General features: G+C 43.5%; 2 protein-coding genes across 2 annotated transcripts in view; one reads left to right on the top strand and one right to left on the bottom strand.

Moving 5' to 3' along the window:
- LOC310829567 (uncharacterized protein) overlaps positions 1 to 23,649 on the top strand; it is a 57,666-nt gene that overhangs the window by 9,685 nt on the left and 24,332 nt on the right. Inside the window, exons 2-5 of the mRNA XM_083708201.1 lie at positions 2,780 to 3,024; positions 6,721 to 6,976; positions 13,872 to 14,072; positions 15,380 to 15,460. The gene's annotated coding sequence lies outside the window, so the exon portion shown is untranslated. The remainder of the gene's footprint in view (positions 1 to 2,779; positions 3,025 to 6,720; positions 6,977 to 13,871; positions 14,073 to 15,379; positions 15,461 to 23,649) is intronic.
- Positions 9,928 to 16,000, bottom strand: LOC310829613 (serine/threonine-protein kinase SBK1-like). Its single transcript, XM_083708319.1, has 4 exons — positions 15,770 to 16,000; positions 14,187 to 14,351; positions 12,781 to 12,983; positions 9,928 to 11,464 (listed from the first exon to the last, which is right to left on the bottom strand). Exons 2-4 carry the CDS (start codon positions 14,347 to 14,349, stop codon positions 10,871 to 10,873), a joined length of 960 nt encoding a protein of 319 aa, XP_083564445.1. The 5' UTR covers positions 14,350 to 14,351; positions 15,770 to 16,000; the 3' UTR covers positions 9,928 to 10,870.

The following is a 23,649-nucleotide window of genomic DNA, read 5'->3' as shown; positions in this document are numbered from 1 at the left end:
GAAGCTCAGGTAATTTAAATTGTTGACCAGCTCTTGCTTCCATGTGGCCTTAGTGAATACTGACATCACGGTTTATAATGACATCATCCTACCTTAGCTGGTATTAAATGAAATAATTGAAAATTAATAATATTTGTTTATCAACTTGCTTCTACCCAGAGTATCGGGGGGGGGGTAGCAATTGAGAAGTAAGTCCTATTGAATTGAATGGGGCTTGCTGACAGTCTGGGGAATCTGTGGGTGGAGGGTATAGAAAGGGGAATTTTATCAGGTGAGGCCTTTTCACTGACAGCTGAGGAATGGGAGAAACAGCAACGTGAATAATTTTCTCTTTGAACTCTCAAAAAGCAATTTGAACCCTCTTTATTGTAATATCTATATATGGCACACATATTTACAGCCTGCTCTTCAGCCTCAAAGCGTTCCCAGAAATATGATGCCAAATAAGACAAGAGTGTATCAAGTTCAAGTCCGGATCTGTTAAAAAAAAAATTGCCTTGGTGAAGTTGTGTAGAACAAGTGTCATACCACTGTCATGCTGTTTCCATTCTCATCCTTTCTCCCCTTATTAAAAGACAGGTATGTTATCTCTTATTTAAGAAAATCAATGACACAGCTATCCTTTATCCACCTGGGGGCAGCATTAAGTTGTATGCATTAAGTCTGCCACAACTAAAGGAGATCCTGCTCACTCCCTCTCTGGTTGAAAGGATGATTAGGAAAAGTGCAATTGCAGATTATTGGCTGCTTAGAGAGGGCTGTACCTGGTAGGAAATAGAGTCTGTTCATTTGGGAAGAAAGGACTAGTACAGTTATTTGTAATAACAGTCTGCATGGATCTCTGTAGGCTACTTTACATAAAATGAGCATCATTTCTGTTCTTCTTGTCAAAAGGCACCAGTTCAGTTCATGAGCTTAGCTTGTTTCTTCCTAGAACTACTTTATTCAAAAAATGTTTTGCTTGTCCTGTTCCTTGGCTTATTCCATGGTTCATTTATTATGTGCATAAGTTACCCTACATTTGCTTTCATGTCTCAAAAAGGCATTGAAAACAGCTCTTGGTAGTTTGCAAATATAATTTTTTATTCCCTCCATCAGAATCTGCAAAGTGTCTTGATAACCATGTAAAGCACTGGTTTAAAATACAATATTTCTTTTATTTACATATCTTATATGCTTTTTCAAAACCATGTCAAAAGCTCCCATGTCAGGGAATTACAAATGAAAATATAATAATGACAAGTAAACCTCATCATTACAATCATATGCAAATGAAAAATGCTTTAAAAATCCCAAAGATAATACAGCAGCATTAAAAGAAAACCATAACAGCCAGTTAACACAATCAAGTCACAATATAATAACTGATTTAAAAAACCACCCCAAATTTTCTAATCAAAGGTAGGCTGGGAATAAAGTTTTCTAAGACCCATATCAAAGAAAATGGGGAAGGGGGACAAATATCTCTTAAGTGAAAGGAGTTCCATAGACAATAGAAACCGCAATATCAGAAAGAAAAAGAAAAAACCCAGCAACCTGTAGCACCTAAGTTAGTCATCTCTCTTTCTCCACACAGCATATTTACCCTCTGTCAGTATAGTTATACCAGCAACAGTAGCAGCTAGGATTGTGTTGTTTCAGTTTTTTTGCCCTGTAAATGCCCTTCTGCAACTTAGCTTGTTTCCTGCTGTGATACGGAATGCATAAATTGGCCCTCTTGATGTGGATGGGCAGAGATTGCTGTCTTACTGTAGGGGGAATGATGTTCAATGGCCCCTGGTCTCTTCTGATGCTTTGACTTTATATTCATTCACACCAACAGGAGGGAACCCTAACAAAGCGATCATAATGTCCTTCTGCCGCAGGCCAGGGCAAAAAGGACCTGGGTGACCTGCTGAGATGTCCCAGCAGCTGTATGGCATTTGGGGGGCCAGCTTGAACTGCTAGCCTGCTGGAGTAGATCCAGCATACGAATCGAGGTGCGAGAGCAAATTCCAAGCACTGTTGGTGAAAGATTACACAAACACTTTCGCTGTTGCACAACAGTCCTTTGGCTGCTCTCCTAAACTGCCAGCTGGGAAGTCACAACATCAATCGTTGACAGCCTAAGCGAGTCAGGTGTCCCTTTCTCTCTCCTAATAGAAAAAGAAAACCAAGCTGTGCATTTTCTGATTAGATAGCTGTCCTTTCATTCATGCAACCTGGGTAGCTCAGATGTACAGTGTTTACAAGGAACAAACTTTTCTTGCTCTTTCTGTGCATGTTTAAGTACTAAATAGGCATTCTAAACTCTTGTGTCAAGATGAGGGAGTGGTAAATATCCCAGATTATTATATTCAGAATAAAAGAGTGTATCATTCTTACTCTTGGCAAAGAGAAAGAACATTCACAGACCCTGTAGTAGTGGTAGCAGTGATAAGGAGTGGTTGTCTCTTTACATTTAGCAAAAAAATTATGTGGGTTTGCACCTTGCTATATTTAATACTTCTTAATGCTCATACTATTATGCCTTACGGCTGAATTTTACAGCTTGGTTCTATGCAAGTTTGGCATGACTATGAGCCCAATCTGCATAGGACTGGGATGTATGTTTCTGTTCTCCCGCTCCAAAATTCCTAATCTAAGCATGTATTGCATAACAAGCTGTCAAATGATCTGCTAGTAGTTTGGTTGAAGTGATACAGTAGCTCTAGTTTAGTGAAGCAGTAAAGACCCAACTGTACTGACTACAAAATGTAGAGCTGCTATGTACCAAAATCTGTCATTAATTTCTTTGCAGTGAACCAGAGGTTTTGCAAGAAGCTTGGGATCTACAAGGCTTATTTGAATTACTTGACAAATGACCCTGAGTAGCCTTTAACAGTGTGTGCCAATTTAACAAACTCAGCAGCTAGGCAGTTTACCTGAATATCCACCAACAAACTTCAGAGAATTTGAAAACTTCTCAATGCCCTGTGCAGTGTCAAAGCTAGAGGACGTGTCCTAAAATTGGGTAGCATCTCATCAAAGTGGGCTAGATGGAAGGTATGAAGCTTATATAAGTTCTGGCACGGGAGAAGGGGTGGTGAAGGACAGAAAGACATTGAACAAGGTTTGACAAATCTAGGTTTCTGCATATGATTTACTGCATGGTGTTCTAGTACTGCCAACTCCTGCCGCAGCTGCTCTGGACAAGACCAGGGATGTAAATCAGAGAGATAGGAAGAAGTGCCTGGACTGGTGACAGAAGCAGAATTAGAAGTGCTTTGTGGGCACTGGGTATAGTGAGTCAATCCACCACAGAGCTACAGGGGGAGGCAAGTGGGATTGTATCTGAATAGATAGCAGAGCAACCTAGAGAGATTGAAGAAACGGAGAAATGTGAGAGATTGTGGGGAGAAAAAGTCATGTGGAGGGTGAGAAATAAAGTGGGGTGTCAGAGGAGGGATAGAGTGGAGTGCTAGGCACACAGGGACACTTGTGTCAGATCCAGTAAAATAGATCCTTTTGAAACTGCATAATTATTTCAGTGTTCCCCACCTCACAAAGTACCATGAAATCGCAAATTACATCTGCATCCATTGACAGAACAATCTGCATCCAGCACTTCCTTACAGCATTGCAACAATGCAAAAACACCTAACCGAGGCATGGATCCTTATATATATTTTACAATGGAGCTGGTCCCAAGTCTGAATGTGTACTAAGCACTCTAGTAATTTCTCTACTACAGGGGTAGGCTGCGGTGCTTCTGGGTCTATTTTTCTGTTTAAGGTTCCCACAATGCTCTCTGATGTACTCTCACTCTGAGACATCATAGGAAATTTAAATGGAAGAATGCCACAGCAGCCCAACCCTGAGCCAAGCACCAGGGGGGAAAGGCTAAATGTAGGGCCTGGGGTAAACTTTAGCAGAAGTCCTTGCTAGGGATCTGGGGGCATGGGAGCAGCCCAAGGATGCCCTTCCCTCAGCCCTCCTGCTTCATCTTTATTTACCCCTGATTGATGACCATTTCTTGAAAGGACAGCCAGTTTTCTGTAAATAAGGAAAGGGTTGGGTCCTTGTAAACGGGCTGAGAATAAACACATCACGATGTGGCAGAGGTGAGGCAACAACTTCATTAAAAAATTCTGAGGGTGGCAGGAGAAGAGAACTGGGAGCTTAAGCAGCCTTGGTCCCTGTGCCCCTCTGTATGTGTTCCTTTTGAACATGCAGAGAGGCACTCTTTCCTTTATTATGGAATCCTGTGTTGAAGGACTAAGCCCTGACATCCACGGCACATTCTGGGCATAAGCTGTGCCTCAAATTGAGACTGAGACTGTAATGGTTCTCTGTACAACATCCTGCAAATTCTAGAGAGGTATTGTTAGGAGACTCTCTTGGGCCTCTGACGCACTGGGATACTTGAGCTCAGGCTCCTACCGAGCCAAGAACAATCCTGTGTTGGAAAATTAGTGATAATGTGTGGAGGTTTTGGTGAGAGGGAAAGGACGTCTTCACATCTAGCATGTCCTCTGTAAAGCTGTGCATCAGCTGCTGAATTGGCTGGCACAGTCTAATTGCTGCTAATACCACAGGACACTCGAGCATCCACAAAAACCTTTGACACACTTTGTACGCTGATGATTGTTAACAGGCATGATAAGCCAATCATGTGCTCACACTTTGTGATGCCATCCATTTAGACATGTGACTGCATTGTGATGTCACCATGGAGAGGCATTACAGGGAGGATGACATCAGCGTCATAGTGTTACAGCAAGCCAACCAGCAACTGTCTTCAGCAGCATTAGCTGTTTTACCCAGTGTCTATAGAAGCTATCTTTGGATGACTCACTCTGCTTGCAGTTGAGTAATAAGGGTGTAACAGAACACATCTCCTGTTCTTCACTCACCTGCCTTTTCCTCACTACCTGACCTCCCTTTGCTGTGGCACATTGCTATATCGAAACTGAAGGGCATCCACTGACATTTGTTGTCCAAGGTAAGACCAACTAGCAAAACACTAATTTCAGATTGTTGGAGTTTTGAATCAAGGGTTTCCTCAGCCCCACCACCATCACCACTGTTCCTTCTTAGTACTGTATTGATGTTTGACCAACAGTTGATGGTCAAAAGGCATACAATGGGCAGCGTCAGTTCCACACAATAGTTTTGTCTGATTGCAGCAAGACATTGCCATGTCATGTTAAGTACCAGGCTCAGAGTCCAGGAGAAGATGAAGTTTAGCAGAGGAGCCTCCATATTCTAAGCAACTTCAGCAGTTAATCAAAATATTTTGTTTCCTTTTCTATCTTTCCCATCACCCTCTTCTCTGAGCTGTATTTAATATTTGACCTGTCAGTTAAGACAACTGACCTGTCAGATGTTGGTGACATGCAATCAATCATCAAATATTGAAAGTTTCAGGTAGAACAGTAACAGAAGCTGAGAAGTTAATAAATTTCAGAATTCAGCTCTTCCTACAACCTTTACAAAACATCATACCAAATCATGTGTCCTCTCGTTTCTACAACAAATACAGCGAATGATGAGACTGCTTCCTAGGCACCTGTGTAGGATTGCCAACTTTTGTTTATAAGCTAAATCTGGTACCTCAATATAAAAATTTATAATTGGTCACTGAAAGCTTAGATCGTTACTTCTACGAATCAGAATCTGTTTATTGAAGAAGTAGTTCCTTCTAGGAACAGGTGCCTGCAGTCCTGCAATTAAGATAATCACTCTTCCGATCTTCACACCTGAACTATCAGTTTTCAGGAGCCTTTTAAAGGCGCAGAGGATTAGAACTCCCCACGATCTGTCTAAAGGTCAGGAAGATTAACACACCAAAGCACATTCAGTACTCTCCAACAAAATTGTGATCTTTTGACTCCAAAACACAGACACTCCTTTACAAGGGTGCTAATGGAGTGGTCCCATGTATTTTACAGTGCAGGTCTCTTTCCCTGGCAAGCCATGATTTTCCAGCTATTCAGTGCTGATATTTCTCAAGAGTTGTCCAAATTTCTAGGCATGATGGGGAGAGCTCCTGCGTCAGCAGCGTTGCTAAGTTGTGGTGTTTGTGAATCTGGGTGTTAGCAATTATGGTTTGCTATACCATGAAGGTGATGTGCAAAGAAACAGACTTGCCAGTTCTCTGAAATTTTAAGGTTGATCTCACTCCTTAGGAATTCGCTTTCTTACGATTCACTTGCCATTATACAAAACAGCTGTATCTTGATGAAACTTTAGAAAATTTGTCAAGCTGTCATGGATAGCGTTTACTAGAGCAAATAAGCATTTTGCAAGAGAGCTCCTCTGCATGTTAATGAAACCTTCCAAAACCTGGACTGTTAAAAGTGCTTTTTAAAAGGCACTGGTATTTTTAGAAGTGGCCTGGTATTTTCCTCTGCACTGTTTTGCAATTTAAATCATTGCTTCCACTGGAAGTATTTCAGAATTATTCAACATATTACAAAGCTGTTCACCAAATAAATTGCCACTCATGGGATATAGCAGCCTCGATTCCACAATAAACTTCTACCTGAAAGTAATCAAGTGCTCTCTCGTTAGATAATACTTACCCAGGTGTCCAATCTGATTTAACCCTTTTCATCCCGGTCTCCAGAAAGATTTTAGGTATAGCTTTATGTTCTGAATTATTTGTTTTATGCTGCTGCATAATAACTTACGTAACCGTGGCTGTTTTTATTGATGTTCACATTTCATTTATTATTGTTTTATTTTCTTTCTCATCAGGTGCACTGAGGGCCCCTTGTGCATCCAAGAAGTGGTGTATTATCATAGTCTCATTGCTGAACAAAACGTAGTGGAGTGGGAGGCCAGCCACTCAGAATTGTCTCTGACACGTACTTGCCTGGGGGCAGAGTCATCATCCAAAGTAAGGTGCAGTCCTAGGGTCAGGCAAACAACAATCTATGTGGTGAGACGGTCCAGGGGTTAGGAAATCCGACGATCAGGGAGTCAAGGATCAAGACAAGCAAGAAGCAGCAAGGTAGGACCAGGAACTACAAGCAATTGTTAACAGCTTCTGACTGCTGCTGGAAGCTCTGCTTAAGAAGGCTGAAGCCTGCTGGTTCTCATCAGCACCTTCTCCCCTGTGCCCTTGAAGGCTGATCAGCTGCAGGTGGAGTCCCTCTGCCTTCTCCCCCTTCAGGCTGCTTGTTCAGCAGGCAAAGCTGACTCCTCGCCCATAACACATATCAGTATGATATAAATAGAACTATGCAAATACAGTTGTTTAGATTTTGGTAATAGGTTGATAATAAGTTGTAAGAAAAAATGGAAATTTTCTTTTCTACACAGCACTTAACAGTTTAGGAGGCCTGTCTTCCTTACCTATTTGCTCTGTCTTTCTCTTAAAAATAACAACCTTAAACAAACAAAATAGAAAATTGTGGTGATGCAAGTGTTTCAATCCAGCTTAGGTTGGGACACTTGTAAGTCCTGCCCCACTAAGTGCTTATCCACACTGACATTTCCTTCACTCTTTTTAGTCTCAGTCCATACTTGAAATCTCCATGTCTGAGGGCCCCCTCCCTTTTTTGCACTGGAACTTTCCCCATGAAAACCTGCTTTTTAAAGCTCCGTTGGATCAAATAGCAATCTGCGGAAAGCCCAAATTGACATTTGCTCCAGTTGAGCACTAAAGAGCAGCTTTCAGCAGGGAAAGCTTGGGGAGGAGAAGGACAGACACTTGGACTTGAGCTTTTAAGCGTGGACCTTTGCCTGGAAAGAGTGGGGCAAAAAAAAAGTGTAGATAAGTCCTAAATGAAGACCTATCAACCCACTGATCTGACACTTTCTCTAAAGCTGTACATTTTAAACTGAAGCTGAGTTTGGTGTGAGCCAAGGGCAGGGACACGTCCATCACCCTGGTTGCAGAACAAAAATTATCTGGATACATTTAAAACCAGCCAGCGGCTTTACTCAGCTTTACTTAGTTTACTATGTTTTGAACATAACTCTCCCTGCCCTGCCAGTTCCAGCAATTCACTCCTGGGGCTGACAGTTTTATGACTCCCTCATGTCACTCTTCTTTCCAGTGTCTGCCAGCCCCAGTTTGCAAATAATATATTTTAGAGCAGCTGAAGGAGACACAGTGACACTGGCAATGGATGGCCCATGGGTATGGGGCAGAGAGAAAGTCATCACTTTCCCCACCCTGGGATATTTATTTGCACATCACTCAATTCATTTAAATATATGCTGATACAAAATCAGCTGTTGACTGCTGTTGCAGCCACATGTAGAGTGCATGTGTACAAGGGTGTGATAGGGTACCACCTGTATTTATGTGGATTAATCAAAATATTGGCCTGTTTTTACGAGTGTTTGATTAATTGCAAAAGTAGCCAGTTAAATTCAGCAAATGAATATATATATATTACATGAACGTATACCTTTTTTAAAAAAAAAAACAGTTCTTGTGGGATGTTAGCATCCAAAATGTACCGTATTTTTCCGTGTATAACACCCCCCATATATAAGACTACTGCCAAAAGCCCACCTGCACACACAAAGCAACAACAGCCAACTGCGCGCACACCTCGCCGCTGCCGCAAATAGTCTGCCCTGTTGCCGCAGCAGCAGCCAATCGTCAGCAGGCCTTGCCACAGCAACCAATCACACACCCAGTCACTGCTGCCAATCTCCTGCTGGCTGCTGGCACCAATTGCCTGTCCCCCCACTGCTATCCATGCATAAGACACCCACAATTTTTGCCTATTATTTCAAAGGAAAAAATAGCGTCTTATACACAGAAAAATACACTTATTTGTAAAGTGAGGTCCCAACCAAAGAATGGCAACTTAAGTTGACAGAATATGTAGAGCTTGCAGACTTAACATATAGAATACGAGAACAAGAAGAACATATGTTTAGAGAAGATTGGAAAACGTTTATTGAATATATGGGAAACAATTGTGTACAGCTGAAAACGCTGGCAGCATTAAGATAAATTCAGCAGTGTAAATAAGCTTTGATGGATGCAATAATGGAATACTGAACGGGATAGGGTTTTTTTTGTAAAATATGCAGGGATTTATGATATGTAAAATGAACCATGGAAAGAGAAGGGAAGTCATTGATATCTTAAGGATGTAAAAATAAGTATCTTAAATTGTAAAACAGAAAATTTAACAAAAATTATATACAAAAAACCAAAATGTATTTGTAAAGGGTGATTGTTTGAAAGGGCTGTGCAATCTTCCTCAAAGCCTTGTGACCCCAAATGTGAGCTCTCCTTTAGAGAATCAACAAAGAGGAAGCATAGGGTGCGATGAGAGTATTTTTCTCCCACCCACCCGCTGTGCCTGTTGTCAGCTGTGGGTTATATTTAGCAGGTGCGTGAGAGGACGCCGGGGGCAAGCCAAATTGGCCGCTTGTTAATCGTTTCCGGTTACAGCTGCTTTTGGATGTTCATGTTTCGAAGCCTATGGAGCCTCATGCGACACACGGCTCAAGAAGCCAGGAAGCCTTTGGGGTGCAGAGCAAGAGCGCATCCCCCATAAGCCTGCTCTCAGAAGAGCAGCCATGTTGGCAAGGGCTCGCCCTGCCTGGCGATTGGCATTGGTGAGCATGGGTATCATTAAGACTGCCTTAGGAAATGTCTGTCCTGAAGCAATGCAGAAGCTAGTTGCCCAGGCTGGTGGGCACACCTATCAATGGCGTGTATTGATTCAAATGTACCCATCATATCTTTGGCTGTTAGTTTCTAACTAATTCTGCACTCCCCAGTTCCCAAGCAGCTGGAAGTCAGAGTCAACTATTACAGCAGCTTTTCCCAGCCTGGTGCCCATCAGGTGTTTTGGACTACAACCCCCATTAGCCCTAGCTGGCTGAGACTCATGGAACTTGTAGTCCAAAGCAGCTGGAGGTCACCATTGCAGGCTGCATTACAGGATGTGTTTCTTTGCAAAATGAGAGCACCGACTATATAAAATGTTTTCATAATATAATCTCTTTATTTACAAATGTACAAGTTGAATGGGTATTACAGCAGCATATAAACAAGCATATAGGCAGGCAATACTACTACTACTAATGCTCTTTATTATATGCCACCTATCTGACTGGGTTGCCCCAGCCGCTCTGGGTGGCTTTCCAGCAAAACATTGCTAGACCCACAACAACATCAATTCTAGACCTCCAAATCATCTCCTTGGTGACTCTGTCAGTCAAAGATCAAATTGCTCCTTACATCTCTTCTGCCTCACTCTCTCTCTCTCCATTGGATATGACTTGTCAAGAGACAGTCCATCCATGGTTCCATCCATGGTGGCTGGAAAGAGCACAAAGAGCAGCGTTAACTGCTCATCAATGTCCACTGTCACATCAGCAGACTTTGTGGTCACCATGATTGACAACCATACAGAAGTCTCGAAAATCTGACCATTGTTGTTGGCCCCTCATTCCCAATCCAGTCACACATAATTTTAGTCCACCCCCAGTTCGTCTAATTCAGGGTGAGTGACAGACACCAAGGTTTCATTGCCTTTTAGATGTAAGTCTATTTGGTTCCTTTCCATTCAATGGAGTGGCCAGTTATTGACCCAGGAGGGACTGAAATCAAGTCTTTTGAATCTCTGATCCAGAATCAGGACTGGAGAGTGACCCTCCTAAGATGAAAATCACATATGTGGGTGAGGAATGATTCCCTAAAGTTTTTCCTGCCCTGCTGGCAGCTTGCTCTGTTTTCTGAGGATAACAGTCTCTCCCCCCCCCCCCCCCCCCGTTTCCCTAGCTTGACTGTGCTTTCTCTTTGCCCTCAGGAACAATGAGGTGTTTTGGTTTGGTGATGTGCATGGTGTCTTTGGTCCCTCAATGGCTAAGGCTAGGTTTGGGATTGGTGCCACCCCTCCGTGCTTCACACATATGGCCTAGATTATTAGCAGCGCCGGCTGGTGCCAAGAAGATCTCTGCTAGGCCGAACACAGCTCTGGGCCTCTGGGAGCAACCAAGGCACTTTGATATAATTCATCACCTCCTTGGCTGGGCTACGCTGAGCCGCGTCGGGCATCAATAGTCCCCGCAGCATCTCCAATGCCTGGGGAGTAAAACGGCCCCAATGGGGTGGGCGTGGGGAAAAGCGGGGGCTGCGATGCCAGCAGACAAAGCTGCGGTAGTACCGGTCGGCGGGTACAGCTGTGAGCCAGGGGAAGTAGCCGGTTAGCACGCAGAAGAGCAGCACTCCCAGAGACCATGTGTCAAGGCTGGGCTGGGCCTCCAAACGAGCTTTGGGGCCCAGTGTGCTCAACTCGGGGGCTGTGTATGGCAGGCTCTCTGGCAAAGCCTCAATGGCCCGGCCTCGGGGGCAGCTCAGCCCAAAGTCGGTCAGCTTGATGCGGCGGCACTCCGGGTCACACAGCAGCACGTTCTCTGGCTTGACGTCGCGGTGCACCAGCCCCTTCGTTTCCATGTACTCGAGGGCACTGGCAAGCTGCAGGGCACAGCGCTTGACCCGCTGCTCAGGCACACCAACCTAGAGGAAGAAAGGGAGAGTTGAAAGTCACGTGTGCAGCCACACAAATTCCCTGAAGGTAGAAACATCTCCAGGCTCCATTCTTCAGTTCTCTGGTAGGGCTAGGCACTAACTGGTTTTCAACATCATGATATATCACCAGCTAAATATTGTGATATACTGTACCAATATATCACAATGTCTGAAATTAGGATGAAACTATGTAGAGATAAAGATTAGGGCTGAGGGATACCTGGTTTTCAACATTGTGATATATTACAGTGTCTGAAATGTATTTAGAGGCATTGGCTGGCATCATGGGTTTTCCCGTATCGTGATTTTTGCATAGCACACAAACACACATCATGATTCACAATATATTTTCAGGTCAAAAATTATGAAACTAATATCATGATATGGACTTCAAACCGGTTTTGGATTATATATTGCCCAACCCCATTCTCTGGTGTGCTCAAGCAGGAAGAGATTATATTGTGGGAAGTTTTAAGGCAGCTATATGCTTGGGTCCTCTTTCGAGGTTCATGATTGATCCCCTTTGCATTAGCAACTTCCATTCAGCTCAGTTGCCTAAGTCAAGATGAGTGGATGCACTCTATCTAGTCTTTTTAAGCACTTGCTCTCAGGCAGCTTTCCAGAAAGCAACTTGAAAAGGAGCCGGTGAGGAAGAAAATAGTGCATATGCACTTGTAAGGCTGGCTGTATCTTGTGTTTCTGTGATCATGTGTTGTAAGTATTGCGTTTGGTATCACATAAAAAGACAGCATGCAGGGAAGCTTTTAAAATACATTTCTAATTTATCAGGCATGGAGAGTAGTTAGAAAGCTCAACTGTACCTTTGACTAAAAAGCCCACTTGATTAAAGAAACAGAAGACTTTTTAAAAATGCAAAAATTACAAGTGTTTATAAAAACTACATATGGTGAGTACCATATTCGAAAAAGCATTGTCCCGCCTCATGCAGGAGGAATGCCTCTTATTAAAAGATGTTTTCTGCTGAAAACTAAAGACAGCATGCTTCTCGCTTTAGAAATATTGTTTTGACCTATATGCAGATTTAACCAACAGAGTAATCAGCTGCAACTCATAGGCAATCTTATTACTACAGGCGGTCCTGGCAGTGAAAACCAGCCTGGTACTATTCCATGATTTGAAATGACGTGGGAGTAGGGGGGGAAAGGAGCATACAAGCAAAGAAACTCAATTCTGTCACATCTTTCTCCTCCACCATAACTTTTCGAAAAGCATGGAATGGGGTGGGAAGCTGCCAGCTACAGAAGGCATAAATGGTCTGTGTCCATGCCTGGTGGGTTTGTTACCTGTGGCACCATGAGCGAGAAGAGGTCACTGGCCAGAGCCAACTCCTGTGCAAAGACGTAGTGTTTGGGGGTCTGGAAAGCAATCCCAAGGGCAGTGGCAATGCAGGGATGAGCCCCCAAAGTCAGCGCAATGCAGTATTCATTCACGAAATCTAGCAATTCTGTAGCCTTCTTGTGTACAAATTTCAGTGCCATGGGTGTTCCTGCAAGAGAGAAGATAACGGTTTCCTCCAGATGACCAGTTTATTAAACATTCATCCTGATTTACTGACACAAAGCTTACACGGAGGTTAGACTATGTCTGATCTTTACGTATTAAGCATTTGTGCTGATTTGTTTGCAGGGTGAGCAATTATTCTGCATTCATCTTGATTTGCTTATGGAGTCCTTATCAGCCTTCCCATTAATTGTTCTTTTATTCCACACTTTCCAATGTTCTTCCCTGCCACTTTCATAGTGGGGAAAAGTCTGTTTCTTATTTAAAGTGGATTTATTGTGCTAAGGCAACAGAGTGCTTCAGTCCACCTAAATGTGCCAAACAGTGGCAATTGGGAGTCAGCCAAGAGACCCTTGGCCGCTGAAAGAGAGGAGAAAATATAAATGGCTTGGGTGCCCCCCAGGGACATTCCACATCAAACAAGCTAGTCCCACATTTTGCTCTTGTGGTGCAAAAGTGAACACAATTCTTTTCAGCAAAACAACAACATGCTATCGATTTAAATGATGCTGCTTTAGATCCAGTATAACTTATTTCAACCAGACAATTCAACCATGACTTCATTTCCATTGATTTTAGAAAGATCTACAGAGCAATCCTATATATGTCTACTCAGTACTGTACCAGAAATAAATCCCAATGATGTAAGCAAGTACAGGATTAGAGTATAATCCTTATGGTCCATCCCAATACTTGAAAATCACCCTTGAAACAATAATGGAGAGAATAATTCAAAGATTATAGGAGACTACGCTCACCATTCTGCAGGTATAACAACATCCCCTAGTTTCTCCAAAAATGGAAGTGGCACATACATTCCCTTGTGCTGTGTAGACTAGCAGAAAAAGAGATGTGGGTATTTCTTCTTTTTCAGGAGACAGACAGATCTACATTTCTTCAGAGTAGAATGCAAGCTTCCCAGAGCTGGGAAGGGATGAGTTCTGTTCTCCTCAGAAAGGATCCTGTTAACTCTCTTTAGATGGGCTCTCCATTCTCACTCCAGAAATCTATTCAACTGACACTTTCTAACGGCCACTTTACCAACAATCTAGAAGAACCTTCTCGGCCCCTTCAGGTAGAATAACATGGACTGATTTACACACATATCTTACACCTAAGTTCTCTCATAGGTTCAGTGATCTGTTTTGTAGCCGCCTCTGCCTCTCCATCCTCTTGGGTTCTGACCTACCTTGGCGTTGGTGGACTGCCATCAACACATGCCCATAGGAGCCACTGCCAAGCTCTCGGAGGACAGTGTAACTCGTAGCCACCTCCACCTGGGGCAGGTTCTGAGAAGTCAACAACACCATCTCTTCAAGTCGTTTTGCGATGTCTCCAGAGACAAGCTTCATGGCTGTTCAAGAGGAGAGACAGAAGACAGAAGAGCCTTGGGGTGAATGCAAAAAGACCACTGACCAACTGCCAATGTACCCTCCTGCATGTACACTTTTTTTGTGGGTGCCAGGTGACTAAAATGCATAGCAGGAATTGGGACGGGGTCACCTTTCTGCATTGAAGGCAAAAGGCCCAATGAGAAAGAAATAATTGGAGAGGCATTTTTCCTTTGCCTTCCGAAATAAACAGAAGATCTAGGAATAGCCATTTCCATGAAACAGACTGTGCAAAACTCTCATGAAACTGGACCATATTGCATAGCACAGGGGAAAAGGCCTGCAACACTATAAAGACTGCACAATTGCCCATTCACCTTGATAGGTTCAGACAGTGCAAGGCAACCATAATTATGTTATCTCACTACTGCAGATGGTCCCTTCCTTCCTATAGAAAGTGGGGTCATTTGTTACCCAACATGATGTTTTCCCTCCCCACACTTCCTTGCTCCTGCTACGCCTTGGTCATTCCGAAACAGCATATACTGCCATGTGAGAGCAATGATTCTGTTTTTTGGCACGGAATCAGAAATGATGACACCAGAGTGTTTACATAACCAGACACCCCAGGTATTGGGCTTTGCATCAGCTGCCTCTGAAGGACAGCCAGATGCTGCCCAACTCTGGTGGAGCAAGTCACAAAATGAGAATCAGTGCAGAGTCCTGTGCCAGATGAGGGCTGATTGCAAAAAGGTTTATGATGCTGGAGTTCTGACTTGGAGAGTGTAAAGAAAGGAGCACCTCTAACAGTGTGCAGAGTGCTTTTGTTCACAGAGCAACCACAACCAATGCTCACGTATTTGGGACCTTGGAGAAACACTTAGGGAGCAGAGAGTCTGATTAACAGGCAGCTGTGTTTCAATCTCAATACCCCTTACGTTAGACAAAACTGTGAGGACTGGGATGGCGGGGGTGGGGAATAACTTAAGGATGTTTTAGCTTCACACAACACAAAGGCATTCCTATAATCAGGGCTTTTTTTCTTCTTCAGATAGAACTCACCAGAATTCAGTTCCCACACCTTTCAAGTGGCTGCTGTTGCCATTATAAGAGAACAAGGGAGGCATTCATGGTGAGTTCCGGGACCTCATTTTCTAGAAAAATAGCACTGCCTATAAAAAATACATTTTTCTGCAAGTGGATCTATATGGCTTCCTCCCTTGGTGCAGAGTATAAAGCAAGAGAAAGATACTTAGGTTGCAATCTCATGCATAGGAGTAAGTCTTGAATTCAGTGGAACATGCTTCTGATTACACAGTTAAAGTCAAATGCACTCCCTAGCCTGTCAGTTTTGCACCTGAATTACAGTTACAGGAATTGCAAAGAGCACGCTAAACCTTTAGGCTTACCTACCTGCCAGGCCTCTAAGACACACACTTACCTGCCACAATGGCGCTGGGGCACTTGTGCTTCTTCCTTTCAAAGTGTTTTGTTGACTGACTTGCTGGCTGTCTGTCTGTTTGGGACCTGCCACGTGGAGATCCTCATGGAGCCTTTTATAGCAGCCACTTCTCATCTGGTTCAGTCCAGTCGCACAAATAGGGAAGGTGGCCAAGCCACCCCCTCTCATCTCTTCCCTGCCCCAAAAGGTCAGGGCTCTGGAGTCCAGGCAGTTCCATGGGGCAGGATTAGCAGCCACTTAACAAGGTTATTTTTACCTACGCTTGCCCAGCTGCTGCTACGCATATGTCTATGTGTCCCAGATGTTCCTGGAAAGAAGTGCTTCTCTTTTCTCGCTCTTCAAAGACCCGGTGGTGGCTAAGCTTTGATGAGTCAAAGTGTATCAGGCCAGAGAAGAAATGCCACTGTGCCCTTAGAGATCCATCTTTTCATAACTTGCCAGACAGCTGGTCGCTGCCCCAGCCTCAACCTACAACCCATTCCAGAGCACATCAAACCAAATAATAATTATTGGTGACAAGCACTAAGCCTGAGAGATAATATATAACTTACTAGGGGCTGTGCACCAGCTCACTCTGCTCACTGACTCCCATCATTCCTCCCACACCAAACCCCTAGAGCTTCCCTTGCTTTGCACTTGCCCAACCCCATTTCTGAAGCCACTTTTCAATTCTGCAGTCCCGCTTTGTACCCATTTCCCCTTTCACCTCCATGTCCATGCCTCCTCCCCTCTTCCTTTTGTGCTCCCCCCCCCCCCGCACAAAAACCACCCTGCATATTCCTCCTCCCGCCCATTGCAACTACAGTGGTACCTTGGGTTACATAAGCTTCAGGTTACAGACTCCGCTAACCCAGAAAAAGTGCTTCAGGTTAAGAACTTTGCTTCAGGATGAGAACAGAAATTGTGCTCCGGCGGCGCAGCAGCAGCAGGAGGCCCCATTTGCTAAAGTGGTGCTTCAGGTTAAGAACAGTTTCAGGTTAAGAATGGACCTCCGGAACGAATTAAGTACTTAACCCGAGGTACCACTGTACTAAACACCCTTTTCTCTTCCACCTATTTATGAAGCCATCTTCCTTTCCTATTCTGCAGACCCCTTCATGCCCCTGCTTTCATCTTCAAACCCAATCACATGCATCCTGCTCCCTCCTTTTTTGCACCCTCATTCATTATTTTTTCTTTCAACCCTCCTTACTTTCCTCAACTCTCCCTTGCACATAGAGAGCTCTCATTTCCACACCTTCCACAGTTGTGCAGTCCCATTTGTGCGCATGCACACAGGCTCTCACACACACAATTACCTTCACCCCCTTTCCCTAGCTCTTCCTCCTTTTTTCAAGTCTCCCTTGTGCACAGACCACCCTCAATTCCCATGCCTCCTCCTCTCTCATATTCTGCAACTCCCTTTGGGCATCCCACCCCATGCTGATATAAGTCGCTGCATCTTTAAGATGATTAGAATAGAATGAATAGAATCTTAGTTAAAAGCAATCCTGTCAGTTAGCTTATTCAGTTAGAAAATGTTAAGTCCAGTTGATGGATGTTGGACATATATGGGTGTTTGCTTGTTGACAAAGTATCTGTTCTAAATTACTACACTGAAGCTGGAACTTCATGCTGAAGACAACAGATGATAACAGGAGTGAAATATATGATTATGGGATAGTACTATGGAATATTTGAGAGCTGTGGAATAGAAGCGGTAGAAATTTAAAACAGCCTTCCAATCTTTCAAGGTCTCTTTCATCTTGTTGCAAGCCCTCAAAGGCTATTAAAATCTCCTATGTCTGAGACCAATAAAACTTAGGAGCCGGGAGGAGATAAAGAGTCCATTGATTTATTACTTTCCAAGCAATCGGTTATTCCGCAAAAGCTGCAACCGCGACTCTGCAGCCTGGGGGTGATATTTATAAGTTTTTACAGAAAACATTTCAATTTTCTCCAATCATATGCATAGAAACATTTTCCCATTACTTGATCCTAGTTGTTGGATACTTTTCATGTTAGTGCGCTTGCACAAGCTTAGCATAAGCACCGGCTGTTTTGCTCTCATGTATATGGCCTCCATATAGAAACATTTTGTTACATTTTTATAGCAAAATCAATTGTGCTTTGTTGAACCTACGCATATAGCTGCATATGTTCTGTGATAAAAAATGTTAGCTTCTTCTCTTCCCATGGGAAAGGGTGCTTGCATAACAAAAGCTTTTTTGGCAGTTTCTAAGCTTTTTCTTGGCATTTTCTTAAAGCTACAGGCTTCTATGAGTTTCTTTTTCCAGTCTTACTAATTTTGGGGCCCCTCCCACAATCTCACTGTACTTAAATAATGCAAAAGATTGAGAAAGCAGGGATGGAGAGACACTGAGGCTTAAAAACTAAAACCAAAAAACTAACACAACAGAGTCTTTCACAACTCCCTTTTTGCTCAAACCTTGCTTTAAACTGCCACCTCTTTCCCTCAGTATCACCCTTGCTTGCTCTACTCAAGCCTCTGCCATTTAGTATTGCCATTTCCCCCTCCATTTCTTCCTGCTTTATTCAAACTCCTGTTGTTTAAAGGTGCTGGGTGTTTCTCCACTCCCACTTTAGTCAAACCTCTGCCATTGTTTCAAACCACCATTTCCCCCCTCTCAATTTCCATCCTTTCCTGCTCCCATGCCATGGCCACTAGTGTTGTACAACCTGCCTTCATTTTTGCTCCTTTATCCCTCCCTGGCTTTGTGCAGATCCAGGGGTGTGGAGTGATACTACAAATCATCCAGTGGGGGCTTCAGAAATACATTCTTACATTTTTATAATATTGAGGCACAAGGAGGAAGACAAAATGGCTTGCTATCACCAATTGTTTGTGAATCAGAAACATCTAAGGATCATCAAAAGAATCCTGATCTGCCCATTTCTGTTTCATATTATTGACACAAGAGTCCCACTTTCCAAGCACAATGCATTCCCAGGAAATTGCTCATTAGGCAAGTGTTTGCTTAACGAGCTGACAATTTCAATTCTTTCCTATAGGAACATTTCTATTTTGTGATTTCTCCAATATCCCTCCTCACTCCCTCCATGGTTTCTTTCTGAAACAGCTGCAGCCAACCATCAAATGAGAGACAAAGGGAAAGCTGATTTGTCCGATCTCTCCCCACTTCCTCCCTGCCTGGTTTAAGCCTGAAAATGGCTGCCACTGACCAGCAGAGCACAAACAAGTAAGTGATTCAGCTGTTCGGATATCTGAATTGGTGGTGTGTATGGTAAGGTTTGGGTACTAATGCCTTGTGTTCGGATAAGTGAATTTTCGCATGGCAAGCATTCAGAAAGCGAGACCTGCATGTAATTTGATTCGGTGTTGGTCATTCTGTATTTTATGATTTTATATACTTCCTTGATATTTTTTCTGAGATGGTGGTTTATAACTTATATTATATCATATTATTATATTATATTATATTATATTCCAAATATTATATATTTTGTATATGAATATATACCAATATTATATACCAAAAAACATCACACAATTTCTTCACATTTCTCACTTCCGCAAGGCATGGGAAGCTTTGACAAGGATAGTTTCCACTAGAGGACAACATATTTCAATATCTCTTTCTTCTGAACATGCAAACAAGATGTTTTAATGTTCTTGTGCATTTTCATTATGTTTATAGCTGTAAACCACTTACTGGCATTTGGGCATATAAATGGTATATAAAATAAATAAGAAAGCAGTCACAGAGGCTGGCAACGCTAGCCCTAAAGAAGCATCAGTGCCATACCCTGAAACTGTTTTTGCCAGCCAAGTACTTTTTAGCAATGCTGTTTTCCCCTGGCTAAATTCAAATTGCACAAAGTGTCCCTTTCCTGCTCCACCCAAGTCATCTGGGTGTGACACATTCCAGAAGTTTGGAATAGCCATTGCCCATCAAATACCAGGCCATACAAAAACCTAGACAGTACAGGCTACTTTGCATAATGAAGAATAAGGCTGGTGATGTTATATGGCAACTATGCAGTTGCTTTTTCATACAATATATCTGCACAAATATATCCCATCAAGGGCTACCTACTAGCGTGGATGGCAGGAGTGCCAACTTGAATAAAATATTGGGAGGGGTCAGGTAAGCCATGCCCAGCATAATTGATCACAAGACACAGTGCATGCACACCATTTGAATGGCAATGCCCATCAACTCTATTTTATTAGGAAGGCCAAAAGACCCCTTGGCTCCTGGGAGTTTGCTCCTGTGGTGGATGGGAAACATGGAGATAGTGTTCAACTGAAAGCAGTCATGTGTAGATGAACATGCACAAAAGCTCATGCAGAAAAATTGGATCCGTGTGACTGATGTGTACATCAACACTTTGATGCGTACACAGCCACTGTTGAGCAATTTTGAGGATGAACCCTGAAAGCTTAGAATTGAGTACCCCTTCTCACCAGATCTATTTACCTGATGTGCATCAACAGGAAGCCTTCTGCAAAAGGGCCTGCTGATATGTGTATTTTCCCTGAACAGATTTTTGTCCTGACCTTTGCTTATTCCTTGGCAGCCTTTGCCTAGCGTGTGGCTTGCCCTTTGCCAGTGGTGGCTTACTGATGTACAAATGCAATAAACTCCCTCTGGGGCAGGGCTGGGGGGTGGCTTACACAGGCAGGTGGGCAGCGCGCTGTTTGTTTGGTCTGGGTTTCCATAGAGAGTCACTCGCTGAAATTCTTTAGTGCTCTTGGAGAGAAGGGGGCAAAGAGAGGAGCAGAGGAAAAATTCTCCTGGTGTGCAGAGCTCAGCTTTTTCAGCAGGCACTACTGCCTGTCTGGGAGCATAATGCTAGAAAAAGGCAAATAACTTCTCCTCCTTAGTGGGGCTTGTCAGGTGTGCTGTCAGCGCAGGATTTGGGCGCAGAAGTCCAGAGCCCTGCTCAGAAAAAGCTCCCTCATATGCAGCAGTACTGGCTTACGAGCATTCAAATAACATTATCCCACCCCTCACGAGGCAATTTGGAGTAAGTGAAGTAAAACTCATTGCCATCGACAGAGCATTCTCCCCCTCGGATCCTTAATATCATTAGGTAATGGTGTTATGGAAACTAATGGAAGGAAAGTACAACAGTTGCTTCAGGGGGCAGATTCAAGAGGGAATTGGAAATTTTACCCCTCCAGTGTCAACTTCAGTATGTAAAATTACTCATGAATTACATCATTCACATATCAAGGCTGTTGATGCTGCTGCTGATTTTACAGTAAAGATTGGAGGAGAAATCCATTGAACCAGGGTAAGGATCCAATGGCCCTCTAAATCAGGCTTCCTCAACCTTGGTCCTCCAGATGTTTTTGGCCTACAACTCCCATGATCCCTAGCTAGCAGGACCAGTGGTCAGGGATGCTGGGAATTGTAGTCTCAAAACATCTGGAGGGCTGAGGTTGAGGGAGCCTGCTTTCAATGTTGTTGGGCTCCACGTCCCATTATGGCCAGTGGTCAGGAGGGATGATGGGAGCCGTAGTCCAACAAACACCCCGCAGGCTGAGCACCAACCATTCATGCACTAAACCTTTCCCCCTCTTGCATCTTAGCACCTCACAGTCAGTTGTTCCAGGCATTTTCTCCCTTTCTTCAGTTACTGGAGGTGGAAAAGGGAGCAAAGTGCCTGAAACAACCAACAGTGGAAAGGTAAGATGCAGGAAGAGAGAAATTTAGCTGCTCTCTCCCACGTGGGGGGCTTTTTTTCAGCTGGAGCTTGCTGGGATTCAGTTGACACCTCTCAGGTAGGTACCCTGGCCATTCTATGAGAATGAGGCAGGTGTTAATGGTGATTTTCAGCACCTCTTTTTCTAGAAAAGTAGGACTCAACCCCCTCCCCACCTGCACCACTTTACATGTGAACAAGCAAGACACCTAAAAACCCCCCACAACGGTCTACCACATCACAATCCAGTGTGTATGTTTGGGTCTTGCCCAAAGTATGGGAAATAGGGTTCTTTTTTATTATTTGATGAAGCGTCTTGATGGGCAGTGTATGACATCTTCCCAACTGAATTGAAAGCTTTCTTGAGCTCTGAGCTGCACCTTAGGGTGTGAGCCTTGTCAGAAACCTCCCAGCTTGATACCACCGTGCCTAATTAATCAGGAGGTTTACCACTCCATTTGATTAATATTGCCTCACCTCCTCCATCTTTGATGTGGGTTACATAAACTCACCCAGGTTGGTCACCGACCTGTGAACTATCCAGGCCAGTCATCTCTGGGGCTTGCAGCCATGGCAACCCCCTCCCTATAAACACTTTTGCTCCTTTAGAGTCAAGATTGTTCCGTTGCCATAGCCAAAGATGGCTCATGCAGCTTCCATCCCGGGGGGGGGGGTCCAGGATGGGTCAGGAACTGGACCCATTATGATGCCCATTGTTCCATTCCATGACTGATCCTCCTTAACCGTCAGTCTTGCTGCCCTGGAGCCCATCCAGCTGGCGGGTGGCACATTCCTGCCTAATGAACCTCCAGGCAACAGCTGCAGACTTGGGCGCTGTTTACCTTGGCAAGGGTGCTTTCTGTTGGTCATTATCCTGGCACAGTAATGAGGGGATCAACACTCAGCTGGTATTTTGAGCTGGAGTTTTAGAGTCATGTATAGACCAAGATAAACCAGTGACTTTATGTGGCAGGCTGTGGGTTGTTGTTGTTGTTGTTGATGATGATGATGATGATTTTGCTGAAACCACCACTGTGTTCACAATGTGCTCTAGCCTCTGCTTCTAGCAATGGTTATTCAGAGCATGAGTTCCCAGTTTGAATTTCAGGTCTACCAGAACTTGCTGTGTGGCCTCTGACAGGCCTCAGACTCTCAGGCCCCCCTCATCTGCACTATTGGGATTAAAAGTACTGGCTGACCTCACAGTATTGTATTACTGGAATATGAGCGCTTGTAGCATTTCTAGGAAAACACCAAAGTATCATTGGTGCTTGACCGTATTGAAAATGAAACCACTGTTTAGTGCTTACGTATACAAAAACATGGATAACATAAAGTGAAACAAGCTTCCAAAAGAGACCTGTCATTAGGAACACGGTTATAACATTAAAAACTTACCTAGTCAGGCATCTGGTTATCACAGAGGCCTATGGGAAGCCTGCAAGAAGAATCTTATTGGCTCTTTTAGGAGGCTGAAGCTATGACTATATATGCATACATTAGCTATACAAGCACACTGAGCCTACCAAAGCTGAAAAATTTAATTATTTCCTTACTGTGTAATGATTATATTTAATTTACTTTAGGATTCAGAATTAATGTTCTGTTTTTATTTTTCTACATTCTCATATCAACTTTCCCTCAAGTAATATTTCTAGAAAAAGGTTCTTAGGTGTATGTGGTCTCCCTCTTTCCCATTTGTATCCTCACAAGAAACCTGTGAGGTAAATTTATTATGCTGAAAAGTGGTGACCAGACATCACAACAATAAAGGAATTTGGCCACACAGATCTCTCCTAAGTGCTATTGCTATTGCCCACATCATACTTGCTTTCCAGTTTCTCTCTCCCTTCTTAGGTGCTTTCAAAGATGGTCAAAAAGCAAGTTATAAATGTAAATCGTAATGGGTTTGCTAAACTTCTCCTGAATGCCGCCACAGCAGCAGCAGCAACAACAACAACAATGGAAAATGCTTCACACATTCTTGGCCAACTATGCAACAAGTCAGCTTTGATGTTTGGAGGGTCTGCAACTGCTGCACCACCTAAGAAACGGACTAAGCAGCTGCTGCAACTGTCAGATGTACCAAAAGGAAAAACAGAAAATTACTCACACACATACAGTATAGAGTGCTATGTACCAGTTCTGTGGCTCCCCAAGCTGGCAATGCAGAGAACTACAGCCAT

The sequence above is a fragment of the Podarcis gaigeae genome (genome assembly GCF_964106915.1).
Source record: "Podarcis gaigeae genome assembly, chromosome: 13".
Lineage (NCBI taxonomy): Eukaryota > Metazoa > Chordata > Lepidosauria > Squamata > Lacertidae > Podarcis > Podarcis gaigeae.
Note: the sequence above shows the minus strand (reverse complement) of the source record. Positions and strands in the feature narration are given on the sequence as shown.

Excerpts from the sequence above, each read along its gene's own strand:
- LOC310829613 (XM_083708319.1), bottom strand. The coding sequence starts at position 14,349 with ATGAAGCTTGTCTCTGGAGACATCGCAAAACGACTTGAAGAGATGGTG. Across the intron at positions 12,984-14,186 it reads GGCAGTCCACCAACGCCAAG|GAACACCCATGGCACTGAAA; the intron begins GTAGGTCAGAAC and ends TCTCTCTTGCAG. Across the intron at positions 11,465-12,780 it reads TCTCGCTCATGGTGCCACAG|GTTGGTGTGCCTGAGCAGCG; the intron begins GTAACAAACCCA and ends TTCTTCCTCTAG.